The sequence below is a fragment of the Lithobates pipiens genome, unplaced genomic scaffold (genome assembly GCF_037356315.1).
Source record: "Lithobates pipiens isolate NorthernLeopardFrog02 unplaced genomic scaffold, aLitPip1_a1.2 Scaffold_18, whole genome shotgun sequence".
NCBI classification, from domain to species: Eukaryota; Metazoa; Chordata; class Amphibia; order Anura; family Ranidae; genus Lithobates; species Lithobates pipiens.
The window spans coordinates 87,454,965-87,471,279 of NW_027507758.1; the positions used below are offsets into that span (position 1 = coordinate 87,454,965).

The following is a 16,315-nucleotide window of genomic DNA, read 5'->3' on the forward strand; positions in this document are numbered from 1 at the left end:
CCCGTGCGAATTTGCGGCGGGTGCGGCGAATGGCTGAACTCGAATCGCACAGAGATCGGATGTGATTTGCACTGCAGTGCGGTGCGAATCACATCCGTTCTCATAAACTGCTGCAATGTGAACCCAGCCTTAGTGACACTGGCGACGGGGGGTGATCACGGGGTTAAACCTTTATTGGGGGGGTTAGGGGGGTACCTTAGAACTAAAGGGGGCTAACCCTAACTGCCCTAACAGTTATTAGTCACAAATGACACCCGCCGGGTGATCAGGGGGTTAAACCTTTATTAGGTAATAAATGGCGGGTGCCCTGAAACTATAAAAAAATAACTAACCAACCAGCGTCACCTGTAACAGTTATATGGTGATCACTGGTGAAAGGGTTAACTAGGGGGCAATCAGGGGGCTTTATGCGGTAGTATATGGGGGTCCCTGGCGCTATAAAAAGCTGCGGCGAACCTAAATACCTACCTGCCTAACTAGCGTCACCTGTGACACTAATACGGCGATCAGAAAAATGATCGCTTATTAGGCTGGGTTCACACTGGAGCGATGCGGAAACGCCGCGAATCCGCGGCGGGTTCCCGCATCGCATGCCTCCCGGCGGCAGTTCACACTGCCCTATGCGAACTGCTGGGAGTGTCAGTGAAATGTTACTGACACCCCCAGATCAGTTCGCATATCGCAGTGCGATCTGCAAACTCGGATCGCATGGTGTGAACACCCATGCGATCCGATTCTGCTGCGGGCCAAAAAAAGGGTCCCGTGCGAATTTGCGGCGGGTGCGGCGGGTGTGGCGGGTGCGGCGAATGGCTGAACTCGAATCGCACAGAGATCGGATGTGATTTGCACTGCAGTGCGGTGCGAATCACATTCGTTCTCATAAACCGCTGCAATGTGAACCCAGCCTTAGTGACACTGGCGACGGGGGGTGATCACGGGGTTAAACCTTTATTGGGGGGGTTAGGGGGGTACATTAGAACTAAAGGGGGCTAACTCTAACTGCCCTAACAGTTATTACAGTCACAAATGACACCAATGCAAAAAAAAAAAAAAAAAAATGACATTGGTGTCACTGTGACTGGGGGGCAGGGGTAATTGGGGGGGTGATCGGGGGGTAAAGGGGGGGTGTGAGTGTGCCTGGCATGTTCTACTGTGTGTGTAGAGTGTTGGTGCAACTCACCGATCCGCTCTCCTCCGTGTCGGAACGAAAAATACCGACACGGAGGAGAGAATACATCACTTCCTCTCCTGTGTTTACATTACAGGAGAGGAAGTGATGTCACCGGGGATTTCTATTCGTCGGGAGCGATCGCGAGGGGGTGGCCATGAATGAATGGCCGCCCCCTCGTCCCGGATCGCTCCCGGACGAAAACCGACCGCCGCAGGCACCGGGCGGGGGCCCGATCGGGCCCCCGACCCGCGGGAGGCAAGGGACGTACATGTATGTCCTTATGCCTGCCCGTGCCATTCTACCGACGTACATCGGCGTGCGGCGGTCGGCAACTGGTTAAGCTGCAGTGTGCATGAGCCCTAACTGCTACATTTGCAGGAGAGCTTATTCTGTTGTAAAACAGATTTATTGACCGGATCACCAAGAGAAAATAAAAGACAGAAGGCCTTAGGGCTTGTTGACACCACAAAAACGCACTCCAGATCCTTTCCAGATGCATTTCTGCATGTGCGTTTTTTATGCATTCCAGTGTGTTTTTATGCGGTTCCGGTTGCATGCAGCACCACTTTCTCTTCGGCAATGAAAGCTAGCAATCAGAGGCAGCATTTTTCTACATGATCTCACACTGCAAATACTTGGCTTTTAGGCAACAAAACAGATGTGCCTTGTTCATGTCAGTGGGGGGCACGGTTATTTTTTGGGAGGAATTCAAGGCAAAAGGTATATTTTCACATAGCACTCCTGATGAAGGGGTCTGGCGAGGCTCTGAAACGTTGCTTCTGTTACAATGATGTGAGCGCTGAATAAAGCTTTGGACCCGATCTGTAGATCGATGGTGTGCTGGTGACATTCTCTCCCTCTGATTACCTTTTGGTTCCAGCTGGTGGTCTCTGCAGCACCCATTTACTCTTAGGCTTCATTCACACTTGTACGACTCCAAAATTGCACTGACTTTGGAGTACAACTTTGGATGGGTGGAACTTGGATATGACTTTGGCTTTGACCAGTGATGATGGACAACTGTTGCACAACTGCATTGTATAACATTCAGGTATAATGTTCATGCAACTTTTGAGGGTAAACATTGAACTCTATGGCCCTCAAGTTGCATGAAAGTCAGACCAAAGTAGTGCATGAACTACTCTGAAGTCGTTGCAACTTTAACCACTTCCCGACCAGCGCACGACGATGTACGTCGACAGAATGGCACGGGCAGGCATATTGGCGTACAGGTACGTCCAATATTCGATGCCGCCCTGCCATCGGGAGCGTGCCGCCGGCGGCGCGCTCCCGCGCTGGTCGGGACCCCCGTGAGTCCGGTCGCGGGACCCGCGGACTCGATCGCCGCGGGCATCCCCGCGATCGTCTCACGGAGCGGCCGAATGGAGGAAATGCTGTGTAAACAACATTTTTCCATTCTGCCTAGCAACTAGTGACGCTGATCTCTGCTCCATGTGATTGGAGCAGAGATCAGTGTACACTAAATGAAAGCCCAACCCCCCCACAGTTAGTAACACACCCCTAGGAACACTTAACCCCTACACTGCCACCCACTGGTTAACCCCTTCACTGCCAGTGTCATTTACACAGGAATCACTGCATTTATATAGCAGTGATTACTGTATAAATGACAATGGTCCCAAAAATGTGTCAAAAATGTCCGATGGGTCCCCCACAATGTCGCAGTCACAATAAAAATCGCAGATCGCCGCCATTACTAGTAAAAAAAATAATAATAAAAAATTATTAATAAAAATGCTATAAAACTATCCCTATTTTGTAAACGCTATAACTTTTGCGCAAACCAATCAATAATCGCTTATTGCGATTTTTTTTTACCAAAAATATGTAGAAGAATACGTATCGGCCTAAACTGAGGGAAAAAAATGTTTCTTTATATATTTTTGGGGGATATATATTATAACAAAAAGTAAAAAATAATGCGTTTTTTTTCAAAATTGTCGCTCTATTTTTGTTTATAGCGCAAAAAATAAAAACCGCAGGGGTGATCAAATACCACCAAAAGAAAGCTCTATTTGTGGGAAAAAAAGGACGTCAATTTTGTTTGGGAGCCACGTCGCACGACCGCGCAATTGTCAGTTAAAGCGACGCAGTGCCGAATCGCAAAAAGTGGTCTGGTCTTTGACCAGCAAATTGGTCCGGTCTGAAAGTGGTTAAGTTGCGCATATATGAATGTCTATCATTGGAAAATATGAGAAATGACTTGTCATGCGACTTCAATGTCTAAAGTTGCATGACAAGTCATACAAGTGTGAATGGAGCCTTACAGCCACTTTGCAGGTACATGTGTGTTGGGAATAGTATGTTGGTATTGGGCTACTAGGTGCAGTTTTATTTTCATGTCTTTCTGCCATAAAATCTTTTCTATCAGTGGCCCTTTCCATTTCATATCAAGTAGGTATTTCTGTGCTAAATCCACCAATCACCTCATTACCTCTGGATACTTGAATCCACTAGTACACTATATTGTTGAAACTATTGGGACGCCTGCATTTACACGCACATGAACTTTAACCACTTCAGCCCCGGAAGAATTTACCCCCTTACTGACCAGAGCACTTTATTTGCGATTTGGCACTGTGTCGCTTTAACAATTGCGCGGCCGTGCGACGTGGCTCCCAAACAAAATTGACGTCCTTTTTATTGTCCCAAAAATAGAGCTTTCTTTTGGTGGTATTTGATCACCTCTGCGTTTTTTTTTATTTTTTTGTGTGCTCTAAACAAAAAAAGAGCGACAGTTTTGAAAAAAACACATTATTTTATTTTTTACTTTTTGCTATAATATCCCCCAAAAATATCTAAAAAAAATATATTTTTCCTCAGTTTAGGCCAATACATATTCTTCTACATATTTTTGGTAAAAAAAATCGCAATAAGTGATTATTGATTGGTTTGCGTTTGTGCAAAAGTTATAGGTTTACAAAATAGGGGATAGTTTTATGGCATTTTTATTAATAATTTATTTTTTAAATCGCGGCGATTGCTATACAAATGCACTGATTCCTGTGTTAATGACACTGGCAGTGAAGGGGTTAACCACTAGGTGGCAGTGTAGGGGTTAAGTGTGTCCTAAGGGCGTTTTTATAACTGTGGGGGGGCGTGGCTGTGTGTGGCATGTCACTGATCATAGCTCCGATCACAGGGAGCAGAGATCAGCGACACTGTCACTAGGCAGAACGGGGAGATGCTTGTTTACATTAGCATCTTCCCGTTCTTCCTCCCCGTGAGGTGATTGCGGGTATCCCCACAGCGATCGAATCCGTGGGACCCGAGACCCGACTTCCGGAGCTTGCCGCATGCCGCCTCTTAAAGGGCAACATACAGGTACGTGATTTTGCCTGTACGAGCCCTTCTGCCGATGTATATCGGCGTGAGGCGGTCTGCAAGTGCTTAATGGCATCCCAGTCTCAGTCTGCAGGGTTCAATATTGAGTTGGCCCTCTGTTTGCAGCTATAACAGCTTCAGCTCTTCTGGAAAGGCTTCCACAAGGTTTAGGAGTGTGTCTATGGGAATCTTTGACCATTCTTCCAGAAGCGCATTTGTGATGTCAGGCACTGATGTCTCTGCTCTAATTCATCCCAAAGGTGATCTATCAGGTTGAGATCAAGACTGGTCCGCAGACATGTTGGAACAGGAAGGGACCATACCCAAACTGTTCCCTTCACTGGAACTAAGGGGCCAAGCCCAACCCCTGAAAAACGACCCCACACCATAATCTCCCCTCCACCAAATGATTTGGACCAGTGCACAAAGCAAGGTCCATAAATACATAGATGAGCAAGTTTGGGGTGGAGGAACTTAACTGACCTCAACCTGATAGAACACCTTTGGGATGAATTTGAACGGAGACTGCGAGCCAGACCTTCTTGTCCAACATCAGTGCCTGACCACGCGAATGCGCTTCTGGAAGAATGGTCAAATATTCCCATAGACACACTATAACCTAAACCTTGTGGACAGCCTTCCCAGAAGAGTTGAAGCTGTTATAGCTGGAAAGGGTGGGCCAACTCAATATTGAACCCTACGGACTAAGACTGGGAAGCCATTAAAGTGCATGTGTGTAATGGCAGGCGTTCCAATACTTTTGACAATATAGTGTATAAATAACAGTGTGAGCCCACCCTCATTCAAATAAACAGGATAAACAATGGTAGGGTGTTACAAAATGTGCCATATATATGCTTTATCTTTATTTTAAATATTTAGCTGCTTGTCTTGAGTTCTGCATTAAATGGTGAATAATGTACTATGTTTTTATGGGAATTAAATTATTGTGTGATGTGATGCTTGCTGATGGTGAATAGGCCAGAGCAAATGTGGGAAAATCTGCATTGTTCCTGGGGTGTGGTACATTTAATTGACATGCAAAGATCAGCTGCCTGTCTCCATGGACTGACTCACTTTTGTATAGTCATTGTTCTGTTACACAAAATATCAGCGATTAATGCTATATGATGATGGTGAATCATACGTGCTCCAGAGATGAGTTTGTTTCTAAATACTTTAGCCTCTTCCATAATGATGTATTTATCTATTACTACAATTTGATTTCCTGTCTAATTGGCCTCCCCATTTATTAACAAAAAAAGGCTCTCCATCTGACTGTTGCTTACATTACCTGCAAACCTTAATGCCGCGTACACACGATCCGAATTCTCATCGGAAAAAGCTCTGATGGTTTTCCCAATGGAATTCCACTCAAGCTGTCTTGCCTACACACGGTCACACCAAGATTAGAACGCGGTGACGTACAACACGAATGACGGGACTAGAAAAAGGAAGTGCAATAGCCAGTAGCCAATAGCTAATAGCAACGTCTCGTAGTTGAATCTGAGCATGCGTGATTTTTGGCGTGTCGGAATTGCATACACACGATCGGAATTTCCAATAGAAAGTTTTTCCGTCGAAAAATTAAGAACAAGCTATCAATTTTTGGCTGGCGGAAATTCGGACAGCTAAATTCCGATGGAGCATACACACGGTTGCATTTTCCGATGAAAAGCTCTTATCGGTCTTTCTCTGGCTGGAATTCTGATCGTGTGTACGCGGCATTATAGTTTTCTATTGTGGAAGGTGCTGGCAACATTGGGAATTGCATGTAATATATTACTAATAATTTGATCATTTCAACTATTTGATAACTTGTGTATATCTTATAATAACTGGTAAAACAACATAGTCATACTTTATTTTTATTCTTTTATATTCTATTGCAGATCACCATTGACAGACAAGTTGTTGAACTTTGAACTATGATGTGGAGAAGAACCCAGTGTGTTGGGTCACAATAAATATATGGTAAAATAGTCTGATATACACATTTTGCTTGCTTAACCACTTGCTTACTGGGCACTTAAACCCCCCCAGTCCCAGACCAATTTTCAGCTTTCAGCGCTGATGCACTTTGAATGACAATTGCGCGGGCATACAACACTGTACCCAAATGAAATTTTTATAATTTTTTTCCCCACAAATAGAGCTTTCTTTTGGTGGTATTTAGTTACAGCTCAGAGTTTTATTTTTTGCTAAACAAACAAAAAAAGATGCAAAAAAAAAAAAAATCATGTTTAATAGTTTGTTATAAAATTTTGCAAACAGGTCATTTTTCTCCTTCATTGAAGTGCGCTGATGAGGCGGCACTGATAGGCTGCACTGGTGGGCACTGATGGGCTGCACTGGTGGGCACTGATGGGCTGCATTGGTGGGCACTGATGGGCTGCATTGGTGGGCACTGATGGGCTGCATTGGTGGGCACTGATGGGCTGCATTGGTGGGCACTGATGGGCTGCATTGGTGGGCACTGATAGGCTGCATTGGTGGGCACTGATAGGCTGCACTGGTGGGCACTGATAGGCATAGTTAAGGCGGCACAAATAGGCACAGATAAGGCAGCACCGATGGGCACAGATAAGGCGGCACTGATGGGCAAAGATGGGCACATAAGATGGCACGGATGGGTGGCACGGATGGGCACTGATAGGTACCACTGATAGATGGGACTGATGGGCACTGATAGGTGGCACTGATAGGTGGCTCTGATCGGTGGCACTGCTGGGCACTGATGGGCGGCACTGCTGGGCACTGGTAGATGACACTGATGGGCACGGATATGTGGCACTGGGGTGCAGCACCTTTGTTAAGGCAGATTGTGGGCACTGCTGGGTGGCACTGTGGGCACTGCTGGGTGGCACTGCTGGGTGGCACTGTGGGCACTGCTGGGTGGCACTATGGGCACTGCTGGGTGGCACTGACGGGGGGCACTTACTTTTTTTAATGTGGCACTTGCAGGGGGCAGGTGGGCACTGGCAGGGGGCGGGTGGGCACTAGCAGGGCTGGCCGTGATCGGGACTGATGTCCCGATCACGGCCGCCGGTGATCAGCTTCTTTTTTTCCTCCAATCTTTAATGCCGCCCTGCCATCGCAAGCACCCCGCCGGCCGGGACCCCCGTGAGTCCGGTCGCGGGTCCCGCGGACTCGATCGCCGCGGGCATACCCGTGATCGTCTCACGGGGTGGCTGAACGGAAAGGTGCCATTGTAAACAGCATCTCCCCGTTCTGCCTAGCAACTAGTGATGCCGATCTCTACTCCATGTGATTGAAGCAGAGATCAGTGTTCACTAAATGAAAGCCCAGCCCCCCCACAGTTAGTAACACACCCCTAGGAACACTTATCCCGTACACTGCCAGCCACTGGTTAACCCCTTCACTGCCAGTGTCATTTACACAGGAACTGCATTTATATAGCAGTGATTGCTGTATAAATGACAATGTTCCCAAAAATGTGTCAAAAATGTCCGCCATAATCTAGCAGTCACAATAAAAATCGCTAATCGCCGCCATTACTAGTAAAAAAAAAAATTTTTTATAAAAATGTCATAAAACTATCCCCTATTTTGTAAACGCCATAACTTTTGTGCAAACCAATCAATAATCGCTTGTTGCGTTTTTATTTACGAAAAATATGTAGAAGAATACGTATCGGCCTAAACTGAGGGAAAAAAATGTTTTTTTTATATATTTTTGGAGGATATTTATTATAACAAAAAAGTAAAAAATAATGCGTTTTTTTCAAAATTGGCGCTCTATTTTTGTTTATAGCGCAAAAAAAAAAAACCACAGGGGTGATCAAATACCACCAAAAGAAAGCTCTATTTGTAGGAAAAAAGGACATCAATTTTGTTTGGGAGCCACTTCGCATGACCACACAATTGTCAGTTAAAGCGACGCAGTGCTGAATCGCAAAAAGTGGTCTGGTCTTTGGCCAGCAAAATGGTCCGGGGCTGAAGTGGTTAATATTATGATTTCTTTGTCTGGGAGATAGCAGAGGGAACTGTCTCTGATCATTTTCCAAAGCCACACAGACAGCATTGTTGTTGTGTAATCCACTTTTACCACTAGCTAATCATAAAGGGTGACCAAATGAGCTTAAGGCAAACCTTGTGGGTGGATGAAAATGAGATCATCGTATAGCTTCCTGGTTCATGGAGTACACCACTACTTTCTCACAATGTAATTGGTATATTACTGATTTATCTAGGAATTTTAGGACATGCCTAAGAGCCCTTTCACAGGCAGTTTTCAGGCATTTTAATGCTAGAAATAGCGCCTGTAAAGCGCCTAAAAACTGCCTCCCATGCCGCTGGATTGTGAAAGCTTAAGTGCTTCCATATTGGGGTGGTGCACTTGCAGGACGTTAGAAAAAGTCCTGCAAGCAGCATCTATGAGGCGGTTTGGGAGTGGTGTATACACCGCTCCCAAAACAACCCTGCTAATTGAAATTAATGGGCAGCGCTTCGGAAGCGCTGCAACATGTACGTTTTTAACCCCTTCGGCTGCTAGCCTGGGTTAAAAGCGCCCTGCTAGTGGCGGAAAAGCGACGCTTAAACAGTGCTAAAGTGCCACTAAAACGAGCTGCGCTTTACTGCTCATGCCCAGGGGGCCCCAGTGTGAAAGGGGTCTAGGGCAGTTCTTGACACAAAGTAAGTCCACTATATTACAAAGTCCATTTCATGTTACGTGTTGTACAATAGCACACTTACTGTGCATTGTGGTGTACTGCTTGTGTTGACAAAAAAGATGTCTTTACATTATTAATTTATTTAGGCTCTGTTCACATCTTGCCGTTGCTATTTCACAGGCGTTTTTTGCAGAGTTTTTGTACAGGTATTTTGAAGTTCAAAGGTCACCAATGTAAAAGCAGTAAAATGCCTGTAATCTGCCAAAAAAAGAAGCCCATGTATTTTTTTGAGCGATGGGCATTTTGCTCAGATGTGAACAGGGGCCATTAAAATGAATGGAATTTGTCTTGTTGGAGCGTTTTTAGAGCTGAGGCTTAGAGCAGAAAAATGCTCAAAAACTATTAGATGTGAACGGAGCGTACAATGGATGGGCTCTGCAAGGCACTGTATAAGTGTGACTAGGCCTTAAAACAAGCCCTATATGTTACCAGCAGAATGATTCAGGTTCAAGAAAACTTGAATCTTGAAGGAACTGACCTCTTTATGTTTTACTATTGACAGAATTAAGCAATGAATGGAGGGATCCATTCAAAAAAAGATGGCCATTTAGATGGTCTAAAAAGTATTGTGTAACATGCAGGGCTGCTGATAGAAGTCACAGTGCTCCATACAGCTTACCTGACGGGGCCCCCCTCCTCTGAAAATACCAGATTATATTTTTGTTAAAACGCAACGCCCGTGTTGTGATGCTATGCTTTGCAACCATGGCAGAAATTATTCCCCCGTTGAGCAATACCTATTCAAGTGAATAGTGGCAAAGAGGAAATTTCTGCACCCACACAGTGAGTGATTGGTACCGACCGCTCACTGTGATCATTCAGGATGGCGACACACCCCCCTCCCCGCTCACTGTCCTGAAAATAAACCACCTGTGTGCTCTCAGCAGCTGCCGTAGAGAGAGGAGGAAAAACTGAAGCAATGTGGGGGGAAAGGGGCACGCAGGGTTCCCAGATAGCAGGGGGAAAGGGGTGCAGATACTAACACCAATCCTCCTGCAGTGCAGCCAGAGGAAGAAAAGAAAAGTAGAAGCCAGCAGCACTGCCCAAGAGTCACAAGTGTCAGCAATAAGGCTATAATGCTGGCCCTCCTGTTGAACTGATGAGGCCCGGGTGCTCCGTTTGAACTGATGAGGCCTGGGCCCAGTACAGGATGGCTGGCTGTACTGCCTTATCAGCGGCCCTGGTAACATGTAATATGCTCTAAAACAGGAGTCGTCAACCCCTGGGTCACGACCCACTACTGTGGCATTTCTGCAGCCAGGCCACAAGTGCGGTGGCCAGTATGAGACACCTGGGCGAGTGGCACAAAAGAGCCGGGCAGCATGAGAGAGCTGGGCGGATGGAAGAATTGAGCAGGGGTGCAAGCAGAGATGACATCATCTCTCTCTGCCCCTCGCATCACCGATCTTCCGTCCTCACAGCTGGTGTTTTGTTAGCCTCAGTGTCGGAGGTGCAGCCCCGCGAGAAAACTGAGCATAGAGCTCCCCTTGTTTAGTTCCACAGACCACCCCCCCCCCCCCCCGACAGCTTATCAGGAATGGCCGAGGGCGGAGCCAGAGAGTGACACATGAAGGAGTCCTGGATTCTCCCTCTGCCAGGTGAGACTGGCTGCAGCATGAGGAGAGAGACACCCTGCTACATCTAGAGATGTGATGTCATCAGTGACAGGTGAGCTGTGTGTGGGAGTACAGCTGGGGTGTGCTGGGACTTGTAGATCACCCCCTCAGCTGTCTGCCTGACACACCACAAGGGGTGGTCCGCTCACAGTGCTTGCTGGATGTCTGTCAGTGATCACCTTGAAAATGCTGAGTGCCTGGCTGTCCCTGGGGTCTGATCCTCCGTGCCTGGGAGCAGCGTGTAGCCACTGATGGCACAGCTTCATATCTACATGGAAGGGGGGGGGGATTTCAGACCAGCATGGCAGCCAGGCACCTGGCATTTTCAGAATGAGCAATGACAACCTTCATATTCCTCTCCATTCTACAGTCAGAACCGCTGCTGCTATTCTGACTGGGGTGAGGCGAAGAAGCACTCGGAACCCACCACTGTACAGAGGCCAGCCTCTGTGTTAAATGGACCAGTACTGCCACCAGTGCAGTGATGGCAGGGGGTGTGGCAAATGACATTCCACATCTGGTGACAGGCAATGTGGCAGGTAGTGTGTCAAGTGATATTCCACATAGGGTGGAAGGTGACGTGGCAAGTGACATGCTCAGGGCTCCCACTAATTCTGCATTATGGTGAGTTGAACTATTTCATTTATTACTACAATGTAATAATAGAAATAATGCACTTCAATCACCCTGACATCATATCAAATATGATGCCGTGATGATTGAAGCGCTAACACCAGCCATTGCCCATGAAAAATCATTTGGCACAATTTTCTTCCATGCAGCCGGTCCCTGGTGCCAAAAAAGTTGTGGACTGCTGCTCTAAAAGGTGACATTAGTTGTTAGGAAGTGGTCAAGGCAGGTTTACCTTGTTGCAATGATCAACACAAAATAAATTCTCCTGCTGCTGCTGCGATCCCACATATATGTACCGTATTTATCGGCGTATAACACGCACCCCAAGTTTAGGAGGGAATTTTTAAAGTGGAAGTAAACTCCCCTATCGTTCAACGAAGGAAGCGGCCATCTTTGCCTCTGTTTAATCTTCAACTGCTATGGTGTTGCACATGTGATTCGTTATGTCACCAGCCATTGGATGGTTTGATAGTTTGGCTGAGAGCACAGCCAATGTGCAGTTAGGATTCCCGGCCTGTCCATCATTGCAGCCTTGTCCTGCAGCCTGTCCAACATTGCAGCCTTGTGCATCGTGGTCCCCTTGTGTTAATTGCAGATTTTATTTTTAAAAACAGTGGTGCCCGGTAGTTATTCGGCTCTTCTCGCGGCTTTCTGCCGCGTTCGGCCGTTCTCGGCGGCTTTCGGCCGCTCTCGGGCATTCTCGGCGGTGTTCCGAGAATGGCCGAAGACCGCAGAGAATGGCCGAACGCGGCCAAAAGCCGCGAGAAGAGCCGAAGGCGGCTGAAAGCCGCCCAGAGGCGCTACACCGCTAAAAATAGTGCCTGAAAAAAAACGGCTCCATTCACTCCAGTGTGAAAGCCTGAGGGCTTTCACACTGGAGCGCTGCGCTGGCAGGGCGTCACTAAAAGTCCTGCCAGCAGGTTCTTTGGAGTGGTGAACTCACCGCTCCTCCACTGCTGCTCCCCATTGAAATCAATGGGGCAGCGCTGTGATACCGCCGGCAAAACCTCACTCCGGCAGCGTTTTGCGGGCGGATTTAACCCATTTTCAGCCATTAGCGCAAGGTTAAAACCGCCCCACTAGCAGCTGAATAGCGCCGCTAAAACGATGGTAAAGTGGCGCTAAAAATAGCGCCACTTTACCGTTGATACCCTAGGCGGCGCGGTGTGAAAGGGGTTAAATCCGCCTGCCAAACACCGCCGGAGTGGCCTTTTGCTGCCAGTATCACAGAGCTGCCCCATTAATTTCAATGGGGAGCAGCGGTGGGGGAACGATGAGTTCACCGCTCCAAAGAAGCTGCTGGCATGACTTTTTCTGACGCCCTGCCAGCGCAGCGCTCCAGTGTGAAAGCCCTCAGGCTTTCACAATGGAGTGAATGGAGCTGCTTTTTTCAGGCACTATTTTTAGCGCTGTAGCATTTAAAAAACGATGGCAGTGTGAAAGGGGTCTAAAAGTGAAGGTCAGCTTTAAAGATGATGAGTTTACTTCCTCTTTTTTTCCCTGCAAAGGTAAAGCATAATGGACTACTATGCATCGCATAGTAGCCCATTATGTGTCACTTACCTGACACAGGAGCCAGCGAAGTCGCGCTGTCCCCTGTAGTCCGCCGCATCCATCTTGCTTGTGGCGTCTCGTAGCTCCGCCGCTGTCATTCGGCGAAGCCTCGATGACGTCACTCCCGCGCATGCGCACGGGAGTCTACAAATGCGGCAGCTCCATTTTTGGAACTGCCACGTTCAGTGCGCCTGCGTGCCGTTGTCTACGGCGCGCAGGCGCCGTAGACAGCGGTGCCCGTTTTCGGGCAAATATCTCCTAAACCTAAACCATAAACCATCCATTTAGGAGATATTGCTTGGACCTACAGGTAAGCCTTAATCTAGGCTTACCTGTAGGTCAAAGTGGTTTGTAAGGGTTTACAACCACTTTAAATCTATCTCACAAGCTTTGCTCATCACTATGCAACAGAATTATTAAATGTCCCCCCAAAAGCATATTTCCTTTCCTGCTGAGTAGGGATGAGCTCAGGCGTGTTCGCTTGGAACATGTGCAGAGCCCGCCAGGAAGGCTGCGCTAATCCCAGGCAGTGAGACATTGCTCGATCTCTGCAGCCGCACATCGGGACAATGTCTCACTGCCTGTGATTAGCGCAGCGCAGCGCAGCGCCGTGCCGCGCCGACTTCCTGTTGGGCTCTGCACATGGTCCATGTGAACACGCCTGAGCTCATCCCTATTGCTGAGTGATCTTCTGAGCAGGTATATATGGAATTTTCCCTTCCCAACACAGCCACCTGTGTGTGCTCATCATTGTTCCAGCAGACAGAGATTGAATGAAGATTAACCCCTGAGGTGTTTCCCTACTTGTCTGACCTTGTTTTGCTGAGTAATAGATTATGAATGTGCCTACTGCAGCTGATATCATGACTGATCATTACAGGGCTCGTGTCTGGACAGCGTGACATGATGTCTAACAAACTTGTTGTCAAGGTAAGAACCCATTATTATGCAAATCACTGTGTGCAGTTTTAGAAATCCTTGTGTTGAAAAAGCCATTTCGTTTGCCTAAGATAAATTACAGGACCTTGAAATGAAAAAAAGTTTATCAATAAACATTATACATTAGTCTCTCTCTTTAGAAACGGTTATGTAAAAACTGGTGATACTACTTCAGATTATCTACAGGATAGATAATATATTTAATACTAATATGGATTGTGAATGTTACTGAATCCTCAAACATTAGTGAGTTTGAAATGTGATTTAAACAGCCTTCTAACTGGTATGCTCGGTGTGATATAAAACCCCTTTCACACTGGGGTTGTAGCTGTGTTAGCGCTAAAGCGCCGTTTGTTTTAGCGGCACTTGAGCGCTGGTTTTAAGTGGCACTTTTCGGCTGCTAGCTGGGTGCTTTTAACCTCAAGAAGGGGTATGAAACTCCCGTGTTGTGGTGCTCCTGAAACGCTTTTTAGGCGCTTCGGAAACGCTCCCCATTCATTCCAATGGGTAGGGCGCTTAGCGCTCCCAAACCGCCCCAAAGATGCTGCTTGCAGGACTTTAAGGAACATTGTGCAAACGCACCGCCCAGGTGTGAAACATCACACTAGAATGAATGGGAGGCAGTTTTCAGGCACTTAGCAGAGGCTATTTCCAGCGATAAAGTGCCTGAAAACCACCCAGTGTGAAAGGGGTCTAAGGCATCTTTAGAAGGCCAATCCTTCTGTGTAATTTTGCGTTAAAACGGTATCGCACACAGAAATGTAACATAATATATTGCCGTTTAAGGCTCCATGCACACTGGAGCTCATAAACTGCAGTTTATTAGAGTTTGGGCATTTTTTTTTAAAAGCCCATAAACTCCACTCTATGTTAGCTTATGTGTCCATGCACACATGGACATTTTTTAGCTTTTATGAGCAGTGGAGTTTATGGTCTTTTTTCTGAATGGCAGAAATTCGCGTTCAAAGTGCCGTTTTTCACCACCAAAAAACGACAAACGCCGATAAACGCTCATAAACACGCGTTAATTCGTGTTCGGCATTCTATTCTATTCTTTCAATGCATTGTGCTAGTTTGGAATGCACTGTGGGATCTTTAGAGTGTCCTCTGTGTATTTTTATTGAAAACGCCCATAAACGCTAACACTAATAAACGTTCATAAACGCTAGTACAAAATGTTAAAAGCACGTTTTTCAACCAGCATTTTCTGCCAGCAATCTGGCGTCCAGAAAAAGCTTTTTTGAGCTTCAGTGTGCACGGAGCCTAGAGCTGCATTATTATTATTTTTTTATTTTTTTTAATTCACAGAGATGATCAGGCCAGTAACACAATTTCTGTTGTAGGGTGTGTTTTCTCCACTGGAAGAGCCACAGAGACACATTTGAACAGCAGCACTGTCCATCTGGGGAGAGGGGTTATCAGCAGATCACAGGTGTCATGCAGGATTCCTAAAGACTGTCAGTGTAAGCAGTCTGCCCATGCCTCCAATATGGGCAGGTAGTTACACAATGACAGAAAGCTTAATCAACTACCTAGAGCTCATTGAGAAATACAAGCCGACAGCTGCAAAGGCTGTTGGTACGTATAGTACATCTATGCATATGAAATCTGTGAATGAATGACACAGCCTTGTGGGTGGGGCCCCCGCACTGCTGCGCGCTTTTCATATAGTGACCCAGGTACGGGGAGAAGATCCCCGCTGTCACAGGGAGTGGCTGCAGGATCGGGAACATGTTACATGCTCCACCCTAAAAACAGGTGTACCATGTAACATGTTCCCGAAGGTGAACCTATCCTTTAAATGGTTTGTTTCAGTCCTTTAACCAGGGTCGGTGCTACCAATAGGCAAATTAAGCAGCCGCCTAGGGCAAGGGGATGCAGGGGATGCCTCTGCTGCATGTAACTCAGGCAGGCGGCAGCCACTCCGTAGGCGCAGCACTGACATGTCTCGACGGGACGAAAGAAAACATCCCCTGCCCGCCTCTATCAATGACCTGTCTGTCCCTGGTGATCATCCCAATATAGCCAGCTCAGCCCATACATTCAGTGAATCCAGTAACCCCGCCCCCCGTGTCACTGCCATTCATAGAGGCCGCTCTCCCTTCCGACCTGTCCTGTACAGCGGCAGCGTGCTATAGCCTATAGGAGTAGTGGGTGCTTCAGGGTCAATGCCTGGGGACAGCTGGAGGCAGGGTCGTCGGATGCAGCAGAGCCCCGATGTGTGAAGAACACTGACATTGTATATACAGTGCCTTGAAAAAGTATTCACACCCTTTGAAAATTTCCACATTTTGTAATGTTACAACAAAAAACATAAATATATTTTATTGGGATTTTATGTGATAGACCAACACAAAGTGGCAC

At 46.9% G+C, this 16,315-nt stretch overlaps 1 protein-coding gene across 2 annotated transcripts in view; it reads left to right on the forward strand.

Annotated features, from left to right (window-relative positions):
* Window positions 1-16,315, forward strand: part of SLX4IP (SLX4 interacting protein) — a 302,193-nt gene that overhangs the window by 25,105 nt on the left and 260,773 nt on the right. Inside the window, exons 1-3 of one of the 2 annotated variants that reach the window (XM_077485898.1) lie at window positions 4,411-4,516; window positions 6,409-6,490; window positions 13,893-13,942. In XM_077485898.1, coding sequence (XP_077342024.1) covers window positions 13,916-13,942 — 27 coding nt within the window. In that variant the 5' untranslated portion in view covers window positions 4,411-4,516; window positions 6,409-6,490; window positions 13,893-13,915. Of the gene's footprint in view, window positions 1-4,410; window positions 4,517-6,408; window positions 6,491-13,892; window positions 13,943-16,315 lie in introns of those variants that run through there. The other variant, XM_077485897.1, reaches the window with a different exon arrangement.